The 19,985-nt window shown below is 47.0% G+C and overlaps 1 protein-coding gene across 4 annotated transcripts in view; it reads right to left on the reverse strand.

The window, feature by feature from the left end:
• The window catches only part of SLC15A4 (solute carrier family 15 member 4), a 120,593-nt gene that overhangs the window by 53,613 nt on the left and 46,995 nt on the right, over window positions 1-19,985 (reverse strand). The window contains exon 8 of one of the 4 annotated variants that reach the window (XM_060170316.1): window positions 392-492. The exons of 2 other annotated variants lie outside the window; for them this stretch is intronic. In XM_060170316.1, the coding sequence (XP_060026299.1) occupies window positions 419-492 (74 nt within the window). In that variant the 3' untranslated portion in view covers window positions 392-418. Of the gene's footprint in view, window positions 1-391; window positions 493-1,935; window positions 2,430-19,985 lie in introns of those variants that run through there. One more of the 4 variants, XM_060170313.1, reaches the window with a different exon arrangement.

Below are 19,985 nucleotides of genomic sequence, written 5' to 3' on the forward strand. Positions count from 1 at the left end.
TTTCCTGGTCCAGAGGCAGAAAGTGTGAATCATGTTCTCCTCTCTGATTCCCTTTTATGTCTCTGCAGACATCGGTGCAGAAGAACCAGCAAAGGAAACAGTGCATTTGGAGAGCAGTCCACCTGCCCCGTGGAGATGAGTATGTGTAAGGAGATAATGTCACTTACTGAACCAGCAGGACCCTGACACACATTTTATACCGTTTTTCTGCAGGAATCAAGATGGTATAAAATCGGGCTAACTTCTCAGGGTTTTCCTTTGCTAAATTTACACACACACACACACCAGCTTCCCAGCTAGCACAGCCTCTACAGTGCAACACAGTAACAAATAAGCAAAAGAAGAGACAGCAGTCCAGCAGCCAAAAGTAATACTTTAAGAGTAGCTTTCATTGGGGACTTCCCTGGTCGTCCAGTGGTTATGACTGTGCTTCCACTGCAGGGGTTTGATCCCTGATTGGGGAACTAAGATCCCATATTCGGGATCTTTGTCCTGCAAAAAAATAAATAAATAAACAGTAGCTTTCATTAAGATCAAGTTTCTTGGTCACAAGTATCAGAAGTTGGCTGTAGCTACTGAGCTCAGAAATGCATCCTGCAAGGCTGTTGGGGAGCTCACAGAACCCTGGGCAGGACAAGAGAAGCAGCACGGAAGCTGCAACTCCAAGCACCACGTCCAACATCACACGGCAGACCCAGCCAGACGCAGAAACTGACACTGCTATTGCTGGCCCGCCGAGCCCCAGAGAAGACCCTCAGCTGGTGCAGACCTCCCCGTCCCCTTGGGGATTCCACCTCTGCCCCAGGAACATGTCCCTACATCACTGAGAAAGGACTAGAGCTACTCACACCGCCAACAGCTAAACCTCGCTTCAGGCAAAAGGACCAACAAAAATGGCAGCGCTAGGCTGAGCTACGTTCACGATGCCCACATTGGAACTCAAGTTGCATCTGGGTGAATCTCATTGACTCAGCTCAAGTGCATGTCCACATGGGGAGAGGCAGCGCCTGGAGCCCTGGAGCATCTCTGTGTGTCCTTGCTGCAAGGATTACCATTCCCTGATTCGGAGCACTCTCAGTAGCTAGTCACGTAGGCAACTGAGAGGGTCAGGGTGCCCGTGGAGGGACCAATGGGCAGCTGCTCAAGCCCCGTGTGTGCTGCCGAAGGCACCCTTGGCACCCGGCTGCCGTGTAGCCCACGGTGTGTTGCAGCTTCCTGCTTTGTGGGATTTGGGCGGTAAACCCGGCACTCCGAGGCAGACATTCATGTTGCTCCCCATGCTGTGGCTGGTCAGTTCCTTCCTGTCACCCATGACTCCAGAACCATTAAGTCTTTTTTCTTCCAGTTTTTTTTTTTTTTTTTTTTTTATGGCTGTGTTGGGTCTTCGTTTCTGTACGCGGGCTTTCTCTAGTTGCGGCAAGCGGGGGCCACTCTTCATCGCAGTGCGCGGGCCTCTCACTTTCGCGGCCTCTCTTGTTGCGGAGCACAGGCTCCAGACGCGCAGGCTCAGTAATTGTGGCTCGTGGGCCCAGTTGCTCCGCGGCATGTGGGATCTTCCCAGACCAGGGCTCGAACCCACGTCCCCTGCATTGGCAGGCAGATTCTCAACCACCAGGGAAGCCCTCTTCCAGTTTTATTGAGATATAATGGACATACAGCCCCGTGTAAGTTTAAGGTGTACAGCAAAATGTCGTTACATACATCATGAAATGATTATCTCAAGTTCAGTGAACATCCATCATCTCATATCGATACAAAATTACAGAAAGAGAAGGAAATGTTTCCTTAGATGAGAACTCTTAGGGTTTGCACTCTTAGCAGCTTTCATATGTAACATACAGCCATGTTCATTATAATTGTCATGTTGCCTCTTACATCCCTAGCCCTTATTTCCAATTCCCCCTCCCCCCAACCCCTGCCTCTGGTGATCTGATCTTTTTTTTTTAGCAGATATTCATTTTTAATTATTATTTATTTATTTATTTATTTTTGCTGTGTTCGGTCCTCGTTTCTGTGCAAGGGCTTTCTCCAGTTGCGGCAAGCGGGGGCCGCTCTTCATCGCGGCGCGTGGGCCTCTCACTATCGCGGCCTCTCTTGTTGCGGAGCACAGGCTCCAGACGTGCAGGCTCAGTAGTGTGGCTCACGGGCCTAGTTGCTCCGCGGCATGTGGGATCTTCCCAGACCAGGGCTCGAACCCACGTCCCCTGCATTGGCAGGCAGACTCTCAACCGCTGCGCCACCAGGGAAGCCCCGATCTGATCTCTTTTTCTGTGAGTTTCTTTGTTTTTGACCATTAAGCCTTGTTGTCTACTCTTGGTGACCTCGGAGTTGTGGGAAACCAACCTGCTTTCCTGCCTCGTCATCAGCTTCAGGGTCTTGGTTCTGCTTATTCTCTGGGAGGTTGGGGTTCTTCCCTGACAGTCGGCACCCTGCAACAAGACGGGAGGTGGAGGGCCCAGAGGCTCAGACTCTGACTTCTCAAATGGGAAAATGAGACTCAAATATGAGAATTTCTCTGTGAGAGGCAGATTAAAGACATCCCCATCCTAAACCCTGGAACCTGAGAATATGTTACCTTCATGGCAAAAGGAGCTTTGCAGATGTGATTCAGTGGAGGACCTTGAGATGGGATGAGTATCCTGGATTATCCAGGTGGACCCAGTGTAATCACAGGGGTCCTTAACAGTCGAAGAGGGAGACAGATGTCACTCAGAGGAAGATGTGACGGCTGTCACAAGGCACAGAGAGATGCAACATTGCTGGCTTAGGAGGCGGGGGAGGGGCCGGAAACCAAGGAATGCCTCAGCCTCCCAAAGGTGGAAGAGAAGAAAACAGACCTTGCCCAGAGCTTCCAGAAGGAACCAGCCCGGCTGACACCTTGGTTTCTTAGCTCAGCAAAAGTCATTGCCGACTTCTGACCTACTGAACTGTAAAATAATGAATTTGTGTTTGTTTCAAGCCAGTTTCATTGGTGGTAATTTGTTACAGCAGCGATAGGAAACTAATACATTCCCTAAACGTACAAAGACTGTTCAAAAGATAATGAGCACGGAAAAAAAAAAAAAAAAAGACAGGAAAGAGGAGACACAGGACAACGCTGTGCAGGGTCTGAGGTGGACAGGACAGGGCAGTGACATTCTGGAAGGTGTCCTTGCCTTGTGTCCACTGAAAAAAAATACAAAACGTGAGAGTTGTGAGTTAAGTTTTATTTGGGGGCAACATGAGGATGATAGCCCAGGAGACAGCCTCTCAGGAGCGCCGAGGAACTGCTCCGCAGAGGTTGGGGGCCGGGGGTCAGTAGATAAGTGACTCTGGTGAGGGGGTGCGTGCAGGCGAGCACACATCTTGGCAGAAGGTGGCTGCGTGTCACGAGGAGCAGGTGTCTCCATTAATGATGTTAGTGCTTTTCTAGGCATGAGGAGATACTAGAATTGGGCTCTTAACGTCTTCCCCTGAAAATCTCTAACTACCTGAAGACCTGTTCTGCCAGTTTTTCCCAGAGCACCGAGGGCCTCCTTCCTGATCTCCACCCAGAGCTCCTTTCAGGGGGTGTTGAAGGTCAGCGGCTGCAGTGGCCAGTGACTTCACCCTTGTAGACCAGATGGCGAGTGACCGTTTTTGGTCACTTGCTGCAAAGGGAAATGTAAGAAGAGACCCAGGCAATGAAGACTCAGCTCGTCAAAACTCAGTCCGGGCTCTCGTCTCTGCGCCACCTCTGTATCCTTCTCCTTGGTAAAGCTCCTCTACGACCTCACGATGATGTAAATGGGTGTCTCTCTGCCACAACCTCTCCTCTGAGCCCCAGAAACTAAAGTCCCCTGCACTTGGCCCTTTTCCTTTCCAACCATCCTGGGAACTTGGCTGGAAAAAGTAGAACTCTCCTGAAATGGAAGACGATGGGGGTGAAAAACAACAAAAATTCCTTATTCGGAGGTAGGGGTGAGAGTTGTGATCTGAAAGCTTTGAAATACATTTTGCCTTTGCTTTATGGAATTGAAAAAAGTGGTAAAAAAAGATTATTGGGGCTTCCCTGGTGGCGCAGTGGTTGAGAGTCCACCTGCCGATGCAGAGGACACGGGTTCGTGCCCCGGTCCGGGAAGATCCCACATGCCGCGGAGCGGCTGGGCCCGTGAGCCATGGCCGCTGAGCCTGCGCGTCCGGAGCCTGTGCTCTGCAACGGGAGGGGCCACAACAGTGAGAGGCCCGCGTACCGCAAAAAAAAAAAAAAAAGATGACAACATGGTGATGTGGCCGGTATAGTCCCTACACTGCTTGTGCTCCCGTAAACGCCCAGGTTTTTGCTGGTCCAAAGGGATCTGACCCGCTTGGAGGGCAACTTAGGAACAGCTCCAAGTGTGAAAGGGCAGGGGGTTCTTTCCGGGGTGGTGAAAATGTGCAGGGATTATGGCAATGATGGCACAATTCTGTGACTATACCAAACACTGTACTGACTCTCAATTCTACCTAAAAAGTATAAAAAGGCATTTGAACATGCGTAGCCCTCCTCCACTCTTCTGTACCACAGAACACAGAATATAGTTTGGCTACTTTATCTGGGTTCCCAAGAGTGGGATATTCACTAACACCATTTTCAGTGCATGGGAGAAAAGTTCATTTATTACATACAATGGATGCCTTAGGCCAGGCAGAAGGCGTAATTCTCATGGAAACCCTGGTGGAGAAAGTGGTGGGTATCTGAAATGCTGGAAAACTGGGGATGGCCTAGACGTTTCGCCAAAGGGATAATGGTTGAATCAATCCATTTGTCTAATGCGCTAGCCTGCAGCTATTAAAACAGAATAACATAGATGCAGATATACTGACATACAGATATTTCCATGATCAACAGCTAAATTTAAAAGAAAATTGCACCATAATGTGATACCGCTTCACACTCACTAGAATGACATTTATTTAAAAAGACAGATTAAAACAAGTCTTGGCAAGGTGGTAGAGAGATTGGAACACATACACTGCTAATAGGAATGTAAACTCTGACAGCCGCTTTGGAAAACAGTCTGACAGTTCCTCAAATGCTCAAACGTAGAGCTACCATATGACCCAGCAATTCTACTCCTAGGTATACACCCAATGGAAAGGAAAACATATGTCCTCTTAAAAATGTGTACATGAATGTTCATAGTGAATGTTTTTCATAATAGCCAAAGTGTTTACAAAGTGTAAATTACCCAAGTGTCCATCCACTGATGAAGGAACAAGAAGTGGTGTAACCATACGATGGAATATTACTCACCCATAAAAAAGGAACGAAGGGTTGAAACCTGCTATCACACATGTGGATCTTGAAAACGTGGTGCTGAGGGAAAGAAACCAGGAACGGGGACTTCCCTGGCAGTCCAGTGGTTAGAACTCTGCACTTCCACTGGAGGGGGCAAGGGCTCAATCCCTGGTCAGGGAACTAAGATCCTTCATGCCACGCAGTGCGGCCAAAAAATTAAAAAAAAAAAGAAACCAGGTGCAAGAGGTCACATAGGGTGTGATTCCATTTCCAGGAAATGTCCCGCGTAGGCAAATCCACAGAGACAGAGTGCGGGCTAGTAGTCGTCAGGGACCTGGGAGAGGGGCGCAGGGAGTGGCTGCCGCTGATTACAAGGTGTCTTTCCTGGGTGGTGAAAATGGGCATGGATTACGGTGCTGGTTGCACAACTCTGTAAACACACTAAAAGCCGTCAAATTGTACTCTTTAAATGGATTCACTGTATGATATATGAAGTATATCTCGATAAAGCAAGCAAGCAACAAAGTTGCAGGGGAGGGACTTCCCTGGCATTTGCCGCAAGTGGCAAAACTTCACTCTTTTTTATGTCTGAGTAGTATTCCATTGTGTGTGTGTGTGTGTGTGTGTGTGTATACACACACACACACACACACACACACACACACACACACACACACACCGCATCTTCTTTATCCATTCATCTGTCGATGGACATTTAGTTTGCTTCCATGTCTTGGTTATTGTAAATAGCACTGCAGTGAACAGCGGGGTGCGTGTGTCTTTTCGAATTAGAGTTTAGGTCTTTTCCAGATATATGCCCAGGAGAGGGACTGCTGGATTATATGGTAGCTCTATTTTTAGATTTTTTAAGGAACCTCCATACTGTTTAGAAAGATTTTTTAAAAGTAAGACAAATAAGAACATCAAGATTATAATTTAATTTTAGCCAAAGTAATCGTCATGATCTGTATAGAGCTAAAGCATGCAAAGGAGGTTATAATCTGTACTAGTCATCGTCTCTTGATGGGCTAGGGTGAGACGTGGCAAGGTACTCTCATTTTCTACTTTATATATGTTTTCATTGTTTGAATTTTTACAGCAAGCAGGTACTGTCTGAGAACAAAAAAATTGAGATGGGGATTTCTTTTTCATTTAATTTTTATTTTATACGGAAGTATAGTTGATTTACAATGTTGTGTGGTTCTAGGTGTCCAGCAAAGTGATTCAGTTATATATATACTTATATCCATTCTTTTTTGCACATTCTTTTCCCATATAAGCTATGAAGGATATTGAGTAGACTTCCTTGTGCTATACAGTAGGCTCTTGTTTGTTATCTATTTATATATATAGTAGTATCTGTGTGCATCTGTTAATCCCCAATTCCTAGTTTATCCCTCTCACCCACCTTTCTGATAGGGGATGTTTTTAACTGCACAGATAAAACCAGTAGCATCCCAGCTGTTGGTCTTCCTGTGCTGTGTGTCCTCAGCTGGGCCACATGCGTCCGAAGCACCTTGCAGAGCTCACGAACCATCTCCTCTCCACCGCTTCCTTCACAGTGGCGTCGATCCTGAACAGAATTTTGATTGTGGTGAATCGTCCGCCGTTCGCCCAAATACCGCATCACCGTCTTTCTTCTACGCGCATCACCGTGTTTCTTCTTTGTGACGTGTCCTTTTCGCCCTAGCCCCTAAAAGCCCTTCTCAGAGGTATGAGCCAGGCGCCTCGGTTATAAATTCATCTGGTAAGTCACAGCACACGTGACCCGTCAGCACCGGAACGCCAAATGGTTCTCCAGGGGTCTGAAAATTATGATTCTCTCCACGTGTCCGCCCTTCAACAAACCAGCATCCGTACAGACAGGCTCCGACCTTCACAAGTTTGCTGAATGCCAGGGAGGGTCGGGAATGTTCCTCGGGCTGACACAGAGCCCAGGGCCCTGATGCTGGCTCAGACGTGATTACATCTTGCAGCCAGCATCTTATCCAGGTGATTTGCCGCTGGACTTCTTACTCTTCCCCAGCCTGATAAAACGATGCCGATAGAGCCTTTTCCAATCCCACGGGGGAAAACAGATCTCAGCTGGACCCACCACCGACAGCGAGTTTTGAAAATGAAGCACATTTTTTTCCTTTAAATGAAAGACTTTGTCAAGGTTTATGGTGAGGCGGGTCTAAATAACCTTGTAATTCATTCTCATCAGGGCCCTGGAGTTAAAGTCAATGCGTGAGTAGCCACGGAGGAAGGTGGGGTCTCCATCATTCCCAGGAACGGACATTTAGATGGAAAGTGGTAAGCGGAGCTGGGGAACATTTTGCACCCAAGGCAAAAGTCGTCTCATTACCAGGTAAGGAAATTTCCCTTGTCTTCCACTATCAATTTTGTCAATGTTGCCAGAAGCAAGAGAAGAGATTTTTGTTGTGGTTCTTATCCAACTCTAAGGAGCACATTTGCTCTGTTGAAGACTGGAACCGAAAGGGATGAGGCTTGAGGGGGAAACAGCTGCCCCTCGGGTTTGGTGGGACGGGCAGGGTGGCCTCATCGGGATCGAGGTCCTTACTCTGCCACCACGTGACAACGACATCCCGAGATGCGGCCTGGCTCGGACAAGCTTATCACTCAGCGCTCTCCCCAGCCCTTTAAATATTCACTCCACATTTTAAAAACTTCCCTATTAATCCATGCATTCAGTTAAGGACTGTTCTGTGTGTGGGAGCTCATTTCTAGGCAACGAGGGCGCTACAATTAAGAAGACAAAAGCAAACCCCCTGAAGTCACGCATCTTACATTTTCCCGGAGAAAGACAGTGGATAAAGAAGCAACTAAGTAATACCCTTAATAAAAAGTCATATTGTTAGCTATGCTAACAGTGTGCAGGAAGTTTGAAAACACTGTGTCACGTGAACGAAGCCAGGCACAGAAAGCCGTGCATTAAATGACTCCACTTACATGAAGTGTCCCAGAAGAGGCAAGTCCATAGACACAGAGAGTACATTGTGCAGCCAGGGGCTGGGGAAGGGGAAACGGGGGGACCGCTGGTGGGTACCTTCTCTGATGATGAGAATGCTCTAAAGTTGACGTGAGGATGGATGCCCACGTCTGTGAATATACGGAAAACCACTGAGCTGTGTATTTTCAAAAGGTAACGTGGGATATATGATATATGATATGATATATGACATATATGATATATATATGATATATATATATATGATATATGATATCATATGATATATATGATGCCTGCTGTATGTTTTTGCTGAGTAAACGCTGCCCCGGGACAATGTAACTTAGTAACTGCTTATTGTTGATCCTGAGTTCATGGGTCCGCTGGGGGGATTCGGCTGACCTTGGCTGGTTGCTCGCGGGTCTGTGGTCAGCTGGAAAGATGGCTGAGGACTGGCGATGGCCTCACTCACGTGTCTGCTCATTGGCTTACTGTCGGCTGGGCGAGGGGACATGAGTGGACCATGCGTCACCTTCCACCGGACAGGTCTGGGCTTGTGCCCATGGTGCCTGCAGGATCCTGAGGAATGGTGTTTGAGGCTTCCGGAGACCTTGGAAGTGACGCAGCATCACTTCCGCTACATCCTGTGAACCAAGGCAAGTCCCCGAAACAGCCCCGAATCAAGAGTCTAGACCCTTGTTTTAACAGCTCTAGTAGGATGTCATTCACACACCATCTAATTCACTCATGTGAAGTGTACATTTCCATGGCTTTTAGTGTATTCACAGTTCCGCATCCAACACCATGATCACCTTTAGGACATCCTTACTACCCCCCAAAGGAAACTCTTCACCCGTTAACCTCACCCCCTAACCCTCCGATCCCCCACCCCAGCCCTGAGCCATGACTCCTTTCTGTCTCTGTGGATTTGCTTGTTCTGAATATTTCATACAAATGGAATCATACAGTACATGGCCTTTTGTGTCACATTTCTTTCACTTACACGTTTTCAAGGTTCATCTGCGTGGTAGCCTGCATCCCTACTTCAATCTTTTAATTGCTCAACAATATTCCATTATATGGAGGCCCCATATTTAACAGTTACAGACTCCTAGAATATTCTCCACTTCTTTATGGGGGAGTGGCAGAGTCACACTGCAAGGAACACAGATGCAGGATGGGGGAGAATGGAGCCCATTTTTGCCAATAATCTACCCGGCAGCATACATCAGTCCACATAATTTGGAGAGTGATTCAGCTGAATCTGGGTGAAGTCTGTGTTCCCTTTGCGGCAGACGTGGGTTCCCCGCTCAGCAGTGAGTCCTGCTTCTTTTGTTTGCATCGCTCTTGTACAAGTGACAATAAACCCAGTCTCAGGGGATGAATCATGATTGACCCAAGCCAAGCACGGCAATCCCATTCCTTTTGTCAAAAACTAGTCCAAGGTAGACGTGTGACACCCTCTGGCCAATAACAATGAAGTGGAGTCCGCTGGGGGTCTCAGAGAAAGAGCTTCTTCCCTCGTAAAGCAAGAGCTCAGTGCAAGGCCTCTTGGCCTATTTCCCCAAGATCTTTAAGGGCCATTTTGGCCCTGTGTGATTTCTGCCCTTTGCACTGTCTACAGAACTCTCATCACGTGTACTGGATTGAGTATCACGCCTCCCCCCAAATTCGTGTCCACGTGGAACCTGAAAATGTGACCTTATTTGGAAATGGGATCTTAGAGATGGAATCACAACAGGATGAGGTCATTCTAGTCTGGGGTGATCACTAATCCAATGACTGATGTCCTTATAAGAAGAGGGAAATTCAGACACAGGGGGACAGGGGAGAACATGACGGAATGAGGACAGCAGAGATTAGCCTGATGTGTCTACACACCAAGGACTGCCAGCATCAGGCTGCTAGGAGCCAACCCTGCCACCGCCTCGACTGGACGTTCAGCCTCCAGACTGAGAGGGAGCGAATTTCTGTTGTTTTAAGCCACTCCGTTGCGATACTTTGTTATGGCAGCCCTACGAAAGTCATGCACCACAAGTTCCAGAATTTTTAAAAAATGGACAAATTCCTTACAGCCAACCACAGGGACAGGAAGTGGGAGCCTGTCTGGGGACTAGAGGTGGAGGCGGGAGGTGGAACGGGAGAGGAGACGGCACTCAGGGCTCCGGACGAGGCTTGCATCACACACTCCCATCCTCACTTTCAAGCCCTCCGTGCCCAGAGCATCCCTTGCTCCCAAGCTCAGCTCACCTGGGATGGGACAGGGTGTTTCTCTGCCAGCAAACAAGTGACCTTCGTCGTGATGACTAGAGTAAAAGCCTCCGGCGTGCCCCACTCCCCTCCTCTTGATCGTAGGAAAGAAAATATACAGTTTCTCATTTTAAAGGATGATGGGCCGTGGATGCCCGCTTTCCATGTGTTAGGAGCACATAAAAATGTTGGAGCAATGGAAGTGAATAACTTGAGGTCTGCATACAATAAAGTAATTTTATTTTCTATTATAAAGCAGTTTGGCTTGAGGTGACAAAAAGATGTTGATATTTGGGAGGACTGGAGTTTCTCCTTCGGTCAAGGACAAGGGTTGGTCTCTGGGAAGTCATTTAATTACCTACGACTGAGGCTCTGGACTGATTCTTCAAGTAAGAGCTTGGATGAGTTTGGACATCCCAGGGAATGGTACCTGTGTGTCATTATCATCATATGATACCCTGAGATTGTGTCTCCAGGGTCGCCACTTAGTTGATCTGTGCATGTGTATGCGCGCACACACACACACACACACACACACACACCTCACAGACACGCCTCCCCACATGCAGATGCATACACACAAACACATGCACGTGAACTCACATGCACACACGTAGACATGCAAAGACACACGTGCACACACAGATACATGTGCACATGCATATATACACAAATAGACACGCACACATGCACACACACACACACACACAAAACCCTGACATTCATGGTCCCTGCACACACACATATAGATGCACACACATGAACACATACACACACATGAACAGTCATGAACACACTCAGACACACACACTGACACATGTGTACACATACACACACACTGCTCTCCCTACCTGACCACAGTCCCCCCGATCTCACCCCCAGTAGGCGTGTTCAGTCTGCTGTGGTGTGGTGGTCTCCTTGGGGTCTGATACTGGGGGTCCCAGGAAAACGTGGACCTCCTGAGGCCCTGCTGCTTCCCTGCTGACTGTGTGGACAACCTCTTAGGGAAGGATCATGAGATGAAACTCCTAGGTCCTGACAAATCATGTGGGTCCTGCCCCCACCCCTTGCCCTTCTTCCCCGAGCCCTGCCACCCAGGGAACTGTTGCAGGCAGGGACCCTGATTGCAGGGCTAGTATCTGAAGAACAGAGGAATCACCACGACAGCAGCCGCTGCCCACAGGTGCCGAGAGGTCCGCGGAGAATGTGCTGCTCTGCTTCCCATCAGAGTGGGCCTGGGAGAGGGAGCCCTTCACCTCCCGGTGTAATCAACGCTCTTTTCCACTACTGTCTCTTCCTACCACGAGGGGTCCCTCAGAACACTGCCTTCTTCTGTTGAGGCGATGCTCACGTTGCAACCTGACAACGCAGTGATGTTCAGTACATTCACGTCCTTGTGCCGCCATCACCTCCAGAGCGATTCCATCCCATAAAAGAGAAACCCTGTGCCCACCAGCCCTCACTCCCTATTCCTCCCCTCTCAGCCCCTGGCACCCATCAGCCTGCTTTCTGTCTCTATGGCAGACCTTTCACGAAAATGGAATCTTACAGTTCGTGGCCTTCCGTGTCTGGCTTCTTTCACTTAACATCATATTCTTGAAGCTCATGCATGTCGAAGCTTGTATCCGTACTTCAATCCTTTTTATGGCTGAACACTATTCCAGTGTATGGATAGATCACATTGTTTCCATTCATGCACTGATGGGCATTTGGGCTATTTTCACCTTTTGGCTGTTGTGAATAGAGCTGTCATGAATAGTTGTGTAAAAGTTTTCTGTTTGAACACCTGTTTTCCATTCTTTTAGGTAGGAGCCCAGGAATGGAATTGGTGGGTCATATGGTCATTCTGTTTAACTTTTTGAGGGCCTGACAAACTGTTTCAGCCCTTTTATTTAGCTTAAACTTTTAAAATAATTAAATCTAACACAAATACAGAAAGCTAAAAAGACAGAAAAATTTCAATTTATTATTTAAATTATATTATATAAATTATTATATTAATAAGTAATTAATACACAATTATAAGATGAACAGCCTGGTAACTAGCTGGCATATAACTGGTATACCATCCAACCCAGAAGCCCCCCGTGTATGCCCCCCACAATTATAATTCCACCTGTTCCTTAAGAGTAGCTACTATCTTGACATTTATGCATCATTTTTGTATTTATTTTTATTTTTTATTTTTTGCGGTGCGCGGGCCTCTCACTGTTGTGGCCTCTCCCGTCGCGGAGCACAGGCTCCGGATGCACAGGCTCAGCGGCCATGGCTCACGGGCCCAGCCGCTCCGCGGCATGTGGGATCTTCCCGGACCAGGGCTCGAACCTGCGTCCCCTGCATCGGCAGGCGGATTCCTAACCCCTGCGCCACCAGGGAGGCCCAAGAGTGGCACTTTCTTATCGATTAGCGCTCTCAGCAGGGCTGCGGAATGTGTGAACCAGATTGAATTTCCCATCAGCCTTGAGCATCCCCTTAGTGGCAACCCGCTCCCAGGGAGAGAAATCGATGGAGAGGTAATTAAGGATCATGTAGTATCAGGGAAATAATTACGGCGGGGGAGGAGGGCCCCAGACAGTAGTTCTCAGATGTTGTGTCTTGCCAGGTAATTCATCAGCAAACAAAGACGAGAAGATTCCTTTGTGGGAAGGAAGAAAAGTGCTCTCCATATGGCAATCAAAGGAATTAGAGATGGCAACGGAGGCGTCATTATTCCAGGACAGAAACTGCCCTTCGTCACAGAAGGTGCTCAGGAAACCTCATGGGCTTCGCTTGCTCTGAGTGTAGCAGCGTGCGGTGGGATTTAGAAATATCGAATATCGGTAGAAAACAATCTACTATGTGTGAAGCACATTTCACATGGAATCCAGGGAGCAGCTGAGCCACTGTCCTCCAGAACGAAGGTTAAATTTGACCCCAATCCTTTTTTATAACCATAAAAGTTTAATCCATCATTTCAGCAAGTTCTTCATCAGTCAGCCCCCAACATCCCTGACCTGCAGCTCTGGCCCTTCCCTAGAGCAGGCCACTCACGATGAACATCTTGGATTCCATCCATGCCTGAACAATTTTACTCTTATAGTAGCAAATCTCCAGGTCCTGGTGGCCTAGTGCAGCCCAGATTGGTTTCTTACTCACACTCTCATCCAAGGCAGGACGGGAAGCCTCCTGTGGACACACTCTACAGAGCATGTGACCTCCAAGATCATCACGGCAAAAGATGAGTGTGGTCACCTGGATACGGGACCCCCCAGGGATGTAGACATCGAATCCCAGAAACCCCTGATTACGTTTCTCTACGTGGCAAAAAGGACTTTGCAGATGTGACTGGATTTAGCATCATTCTTGGGGATATTATGCTGGATAATGAGGATAAATCTAACCACCGGGGTCCTTATAAAATGGAGGCAGAGGAGACAGATGACCTGAGAGGGGTGTCGGAGAGGAGATGGACCACAGAAGCAGAGATCAGAATGAGGTGCCCATGAACCAAGGAATGCCAGCAGCCTCTGGAGGCAAGGGACAGATTCTCCCCTGGGGCCCCCAGAAGGAACCAGCCCTTGCTGTCACCATGTATCAGTTTGTTACGGCTGCATACGTGTTACCACACACACACAGAGGGAAGACGATGTAAGGACACATGGAGAAGATGGCCGTCTACAAGCCAAGGAGGGAGACCTGGGCACTCTCCCTCACAGCCCTCAGAAGACATCAGCCCTGCCGAGACCTTGACTTTGGACTTGGAGCCCCCAGAATTTCTAGCCCATAAATTTCCGTAGTCGAAGCCACTCCATTTTTTGCCACTTCCGTATTCTCTCGTCAAGGAGGCTTATTCCAAAACTAACCACTGTTATGAGCCCTTACAAATGTAATCCTTTAACCAAAGGTCTGGTAGTTGACAAACCTTTAGGATTGTGGACTCTGAATTGGGAACGGCTAGGCAGTTTTTCAGTCAGGGATCACTGATCCCCAAAGAAGCCCTGCCAGAGAGCATCAAAATATGGGTTCCACTGACATTCAGTCATAGGCACCTTTCTTCTCTTTTCCCACTCAGGATATCTGGAGACACTTGGCGCGAGTGTCAAAGTGTTTACCACCATCTCAGTATGCTACATGGGCCCAAAGGGGCTGCAGACTCTGGCTCCCTTGCAGTAAACCATGGCTGTGGGGCTGGGTTTCAGCCCACAAAAGGTTAAACCCACATTAAAGCTCTGTGCAGAATTCTGATGGCTGAAAAGACGCTGAGAACTCAGGAGAGGAACAAACCATGAGACAGAAGGAGTCTGGGTTCCTGAATAAATGAGTGATGCAAAGACACACATACAAAAACCTGTATTGAATGATGACGTGGGTACTAAACTTGCATCGCATGTAGGCACTGAGATGTTAGGGCTTGTCTGCATTTGCTTGTGATGTTTTTAATACATTTCCACGAATTCTTTAATATTTCTCCCATCAAAAGGAGACGGAGTCAGCAATTCCACTGCTGGGTATATATCCAAAAACCAAAAAAGTAAATCAAAAAGTTCCATGCACCCAATGTTCATAGCGGCATTATCTACAATTGCCAAGACATGGAAGCAACCTAAATGTCCATCAACACATGATGGATAAAGACGATGTGAGATAGATAGACAGATATATACATATATATATATATAATGGAATATTACTCAGCCATAAAAAAGAATTAAAATTTGCCATTTGCAGCAACATAGATGGACTTGGAAAGCATTACGCTAAGTGAAATAAGTCAGAGAAAGACAAACAGTGTGTGATATCCCTTATATATGGAATCTAAAAAATACAACAAACTGGTGAATACAAGAAAAAAGAAACAGACTCACAGATACAGAGAACAAACTAGTGGTTACCAGTGGAGGGGGGGAGGGGCAAGACAGGGGGAGGGAAATAAGAGGTGCAAACTATTTGGTACAAAATAAGCTACAAGGATATATGGTACAACGTGGGGAGTATAGCCAATATTTTACAGTAACTATACATGGAGTATAACCTTTAAAAATTGTGAATCACTGTACTGTACACCTGTACCTTACATAATATTGTACAGCAAGCGTACTTCAATTGTTTAAAAAAGGAGGTGGAGTCTATTCCCACCTCCTCTCAAACGTGGGCAGTCCTAGCAGTTCATTCTAACTGACAGGATGCAGCAGCAGTGCCACGGCGTGGCTTCTGGGCTTAGGCTAGAAAAGGCACTTCAGGGTCTGCTTGGGTCTCTCCCAGGGCATGTGCCCTTGGGCTCCATCCGCCATGTTGTGAGGAAGCCCAAGCCATGGAGACGCAACCTGGAGGTCCAGCCATATATGGAGTGAGTGAGTCTCCCCACCAAACAGCCTTCGAGCTACCCCAGCGGAAGCCAAGTGGAGCAGAGATGAGCACTCCCACGTTAGAGATTCAGGAGCAAAATTAAAGTTTTCTTTACTACTCAAAGTACGGAGAAGTCATTTCTAACGCAGCAGTAGAGAAACCAGAACATCACCGTAATCAACACACCCCTCTAGCTGGCTTTACCCCTTTTAGGAGGGTTTTTCAAGTGCACATTTGAAAATGGGAAGGGTGGTTGGGACCATCACAGCCACTAGAGGACGCTGCTGCTGCATTTAGTGGAATTATAAGGCTTCTAAGTAAATGTCCTACAACGTGTGGGAAAATCCCGCAAGGTGAAGGTTAGCTGCTCCAAATGCGGAGTGCTGTCCCGTTGAGAAACACCAAATCCACCTCATTCGTTGGTTGTTTGGAGCTGGAATGGGCTACTGAAAAGTGCATCTCCTGGACTTGGAAACTGGACCGAGGGCCCTTGTCTCTCCATTTTCTGGCCACGGGAGACATGGAGCCCTTTATCTGCTCCCCTCTGTGCTCTCACCAACACCTGCCTTATCCCTTTTTCTCCCAAGCCACATGCATTGTTCTTTTTATTCTTCAAACAGACCTAATACATACACGATCCTGTTCTCCCCTCTGCCTGGCGGACTCTTCGCTGGGAAGGGCAAATGGGGACAAGCTTTCTTGGTCTCCCTCCCCTTACTGAGACCTCAGCTCAGAGGCTCTCTCCTCTCTGTAGTCCTCCCCAGTCGCAAGGAGCCCTACTCCCACTCACCATCACGTCACCTTGTTTAATTTCCCACGTGGCATTGATCACTCTGTGACATTATCTGGTTTCAGCTGTTTACTTGTTCACTACCTGTCCAGCTCCCCTACTCCAGCCCCGACTGGATTTTGAGCTCCATGAGAGCTGCCTTTGGGACTGATTTCTTTCCTGCCCATCCCCCAGCGCCTGGCACGTGGCAAAGGCTCAGCAAATATTTGTTGAATGAATGAGAGATGTGTACATTTCTCTGCACCCAAGTTTCTTCTTCAGTTAACTTGGAATAATATTTCTGACCTCCTGGCACTGTATAAAAACAATAGGGGTTATAATAACCATGGCTTAAATTTGTAGATTTAAATGCGCTATCTGGACTTCCCTGGTGGCGCAGTGGTTAAGACTTCACACTCCCAATGCAGGGGGCCCGGGTTAGATCCCTGGTCAGGGAATTAGATCCCACACGCATGACGCAACTAAGGAGCCCGCCTGCTGCAACTAAGACCCAGCGCAACTAAACAAATGCACTATTGCCTGTAAAAATCTTGCACAAATTAGGCACTTGTGAACGCTAGTTCCCCGACACCGGCTGGTCCTTGCCCGGCGTCAGGATTCTTGTTGTTGTTTTGTCATTTCTCTGAGAGAAGCCAGTACCTGCTGCAGCCTTTTCACCTAATTATTTCACCTTCTTCCCAGTTCATTTAAAGCCACCTGAATAGCAAGGGCTGGCCTCGCGGGCAGTCTCCCCTCACCATCCCCTCCTGTTTATGGGGAATGCAGCCAGCCTCACTCTCCCAGGTTCCAAATCCACAAAAGAACCCTTCAGCACATCTCCTGTTGCTGTTTTCACTCTCCACATACTTCAACAAAATATTTACTCTCTCCTTCCAGGAGTGATTGGAAAAAAAAATTCTGAAGGTTGATCCAGCGTCTGCTGCTTCCAGAGAGTCAATATTTAGATAACACGAAAGCAAAACAAAAGTAACCCATCAACAATGCACCCGCTGCCCTGGAGAGAAGACGGAGGGGGCAGTGGGGAACTTCCCTCTGCTGGACTTGAAAACAGCCCGTCGCGAGGAGAGGCAGGCCGCTGGCAGGGCCTTCAAGCTCTGAGGCAGCCCAGGCCTTGCAGTCAAGGTTCTCATCTGATGTTGGGTCTTTCTAACCTAAAACAGGATCAGGGCGAAGATCCGGTTCCAAAGAAAGACGGTGGAAGGATGCTGATGATGTGCATATCTGTGTCATGCTTTCCTAGAATTCTTTCCCCCCTTTGCCAGGAGAAGGCGCTGTTTTCGTCTGTGGACCCACCTCTGCCCTGTGCTTTGTAGGGACCACCTCTACCCTCCTCCTCCCTTCACGGGGCGCAGCCAGCATGTGGCCTTGCCCTGGCTTCTGGGCTTGGTTCGGGGGTAAGCCTGCAGTCTGAGTGCATCTCATGCCACTGGATCTCACAACCCTTGCAGGAGCAGCTGAACCCTTGTAGTTCACTCTCCCTGCTGCCCTTGGGGCTGGGAGGGTGTGAAGAGCTGAGCTGCCATCTTGCCAACACTTAGAGCATGAGAAAGGTCACAGAAAACGCCGTGTGCACCTCAAACCTTGAGTGGATCCAGGTTTTGTGGGGCCTGAATGGAAGGAGCAATAGAGGAAAAATCTAGAAATGAAATGAGAGTTGCCACATCACTCAATGGCAATGCAACCTTATCTGGATCTTGACTGAAACAAACTGTAAAAATGAATATGTACATAAAACATTAAGGAGCCCATTGGAAATCTGAGTAGCAACTGGGTCTTTTATGATGTGATGGAGCTACTGTTCCTTTTTTTAGGTATGATCATGGTATTGGGCAGTTTTTAACAGCTCTGATCTTTTAGAGATACATATAAGATTTTTATGGACACCATGACATACGTAATGTCTGGGATTTGCTACAAAATAATACATGTATGAAGGAGGTAGTTGAGGTTATAAAATGAAACAAGAGTAACCATAAAATGATTATTGTTGACTCTGGGTGTGGAATACACGGGGTTTTATGCTTGACATTTTCCATACTAAAGAGTTTGCACAATTATAGTTCTTTAAATGTTCTCTTTCCAAGGTAGAGCTGCTCACTGTGAAGTGTGCCTTTTCCGTTAGATCAAATAACTGCACTTCTCCATTAATCCCTTACTTTCCTTCATATGTTCAAACAGTGAACCAAAAGGTATTGGCTCCACTAGCAGAAGATGAAATTCTCAACAGATAAATGATGCTGAGTTTATATCAGATGTTTTGAATAAAAATCAGTTGTTACAATACAAACAGTTCAAACTTTTTCATACAGTTCATGAAATCAAAGCGAAGTTTTTGGAAGGTGAAGATGAAATATCTGATGTGATTGTGAATGCTATTATAAACCCAGTGGAAAGTTCAACATTGAAGAGAAAATAGTTACTTGTTTTCATAGGAATAATATGAATACAAATTTCAGTGTAGTACAAAATCATGATTAAAAAAAAAAAGCAATAGAAGTAACCTAAATGTCCATCGACAGATGAATGGATAAAGAAGACGTGGTACAGGGAATTGCCTGGAGGTCCAGTGGTTAGGACTCAGTGCTTTCACTGGCAGGGCCCAGGTTCGATCCCTGGTCGGGGAACTAAGATCCCACAAGCCACACAGTGTGACCAAAAAAAAAAGATGTGGTATATATATATATATATATATAATATCACTCAGCCATAAAAAAAGAATGGAATAATCCCATTTGCAGCAACATGGATGGACCTACAGACTATCGTAATAAGTGAAGTAAATCAGACAGAGAGAGACAAATATTATATGAGATCACTTATATGTAGAATCTAAAAAATGACACTAGTCAACTTATTTACAAAACATAAATAGACTCACAGACATAGTTATGGTTACCAAAGGGAAAGGGGGGAGATAAATTAGGAGTTTGGGATTAACATACACACACCACTTTATATAAAATAAACAAGGACCTACTGTATAGCACAGGGAACTATATTCAATATCTTGTTTTTTTCGTTTGGTTCTTTTTTTTGGGGGGGGGCGGGCATGCACCACGAGTCTTGTGGGATGTTAGTTCCCCGACCAGGGATCGAACCTGCGCCCTTGGCAGTGAGACCATGGAGTCCTAACCACTGGACCGCCAGGAAATTCCCTCAGTATCTTGTAATAATCTATAAGGGAAAAGAATCTGAAAAAGAATATAGAGGTAGGTACAACTGACTCACTTCATTGTGCAACTGAAACTAACACAACATTGGAAGTCAACTTGACTTCAATTTTTTTAAAGTGGGGAGAAAAGCAGTAGTGTACGAAATTTTAAAACCTTGGGAAGCAGAACGTGATGTGACGACAGTACATAAACAATCCATAATCGTGTGCAATCCGGTTGCGGAATCTACCAAGACAGGCAGAAGCCGCGGCAGGCGGC

The sequence above is a fragment of the Lagenorhynchus albirostris genome, chromosome 14, assembly GCF_949774975.1.
Source record: "Lagenorhynchus albirostris chromosome 14, mLagAlb1.1, whole genome shotgun sequence".
In the NCBI taxonomy this organism is placed as follows: domain Eukaryota; kingdom Metazoa; phylum Chordata; class Mammalia; order Artiodactyla; family Delphinidae; genus Lagenorhynchus; species Lagenorhynchus albirostris.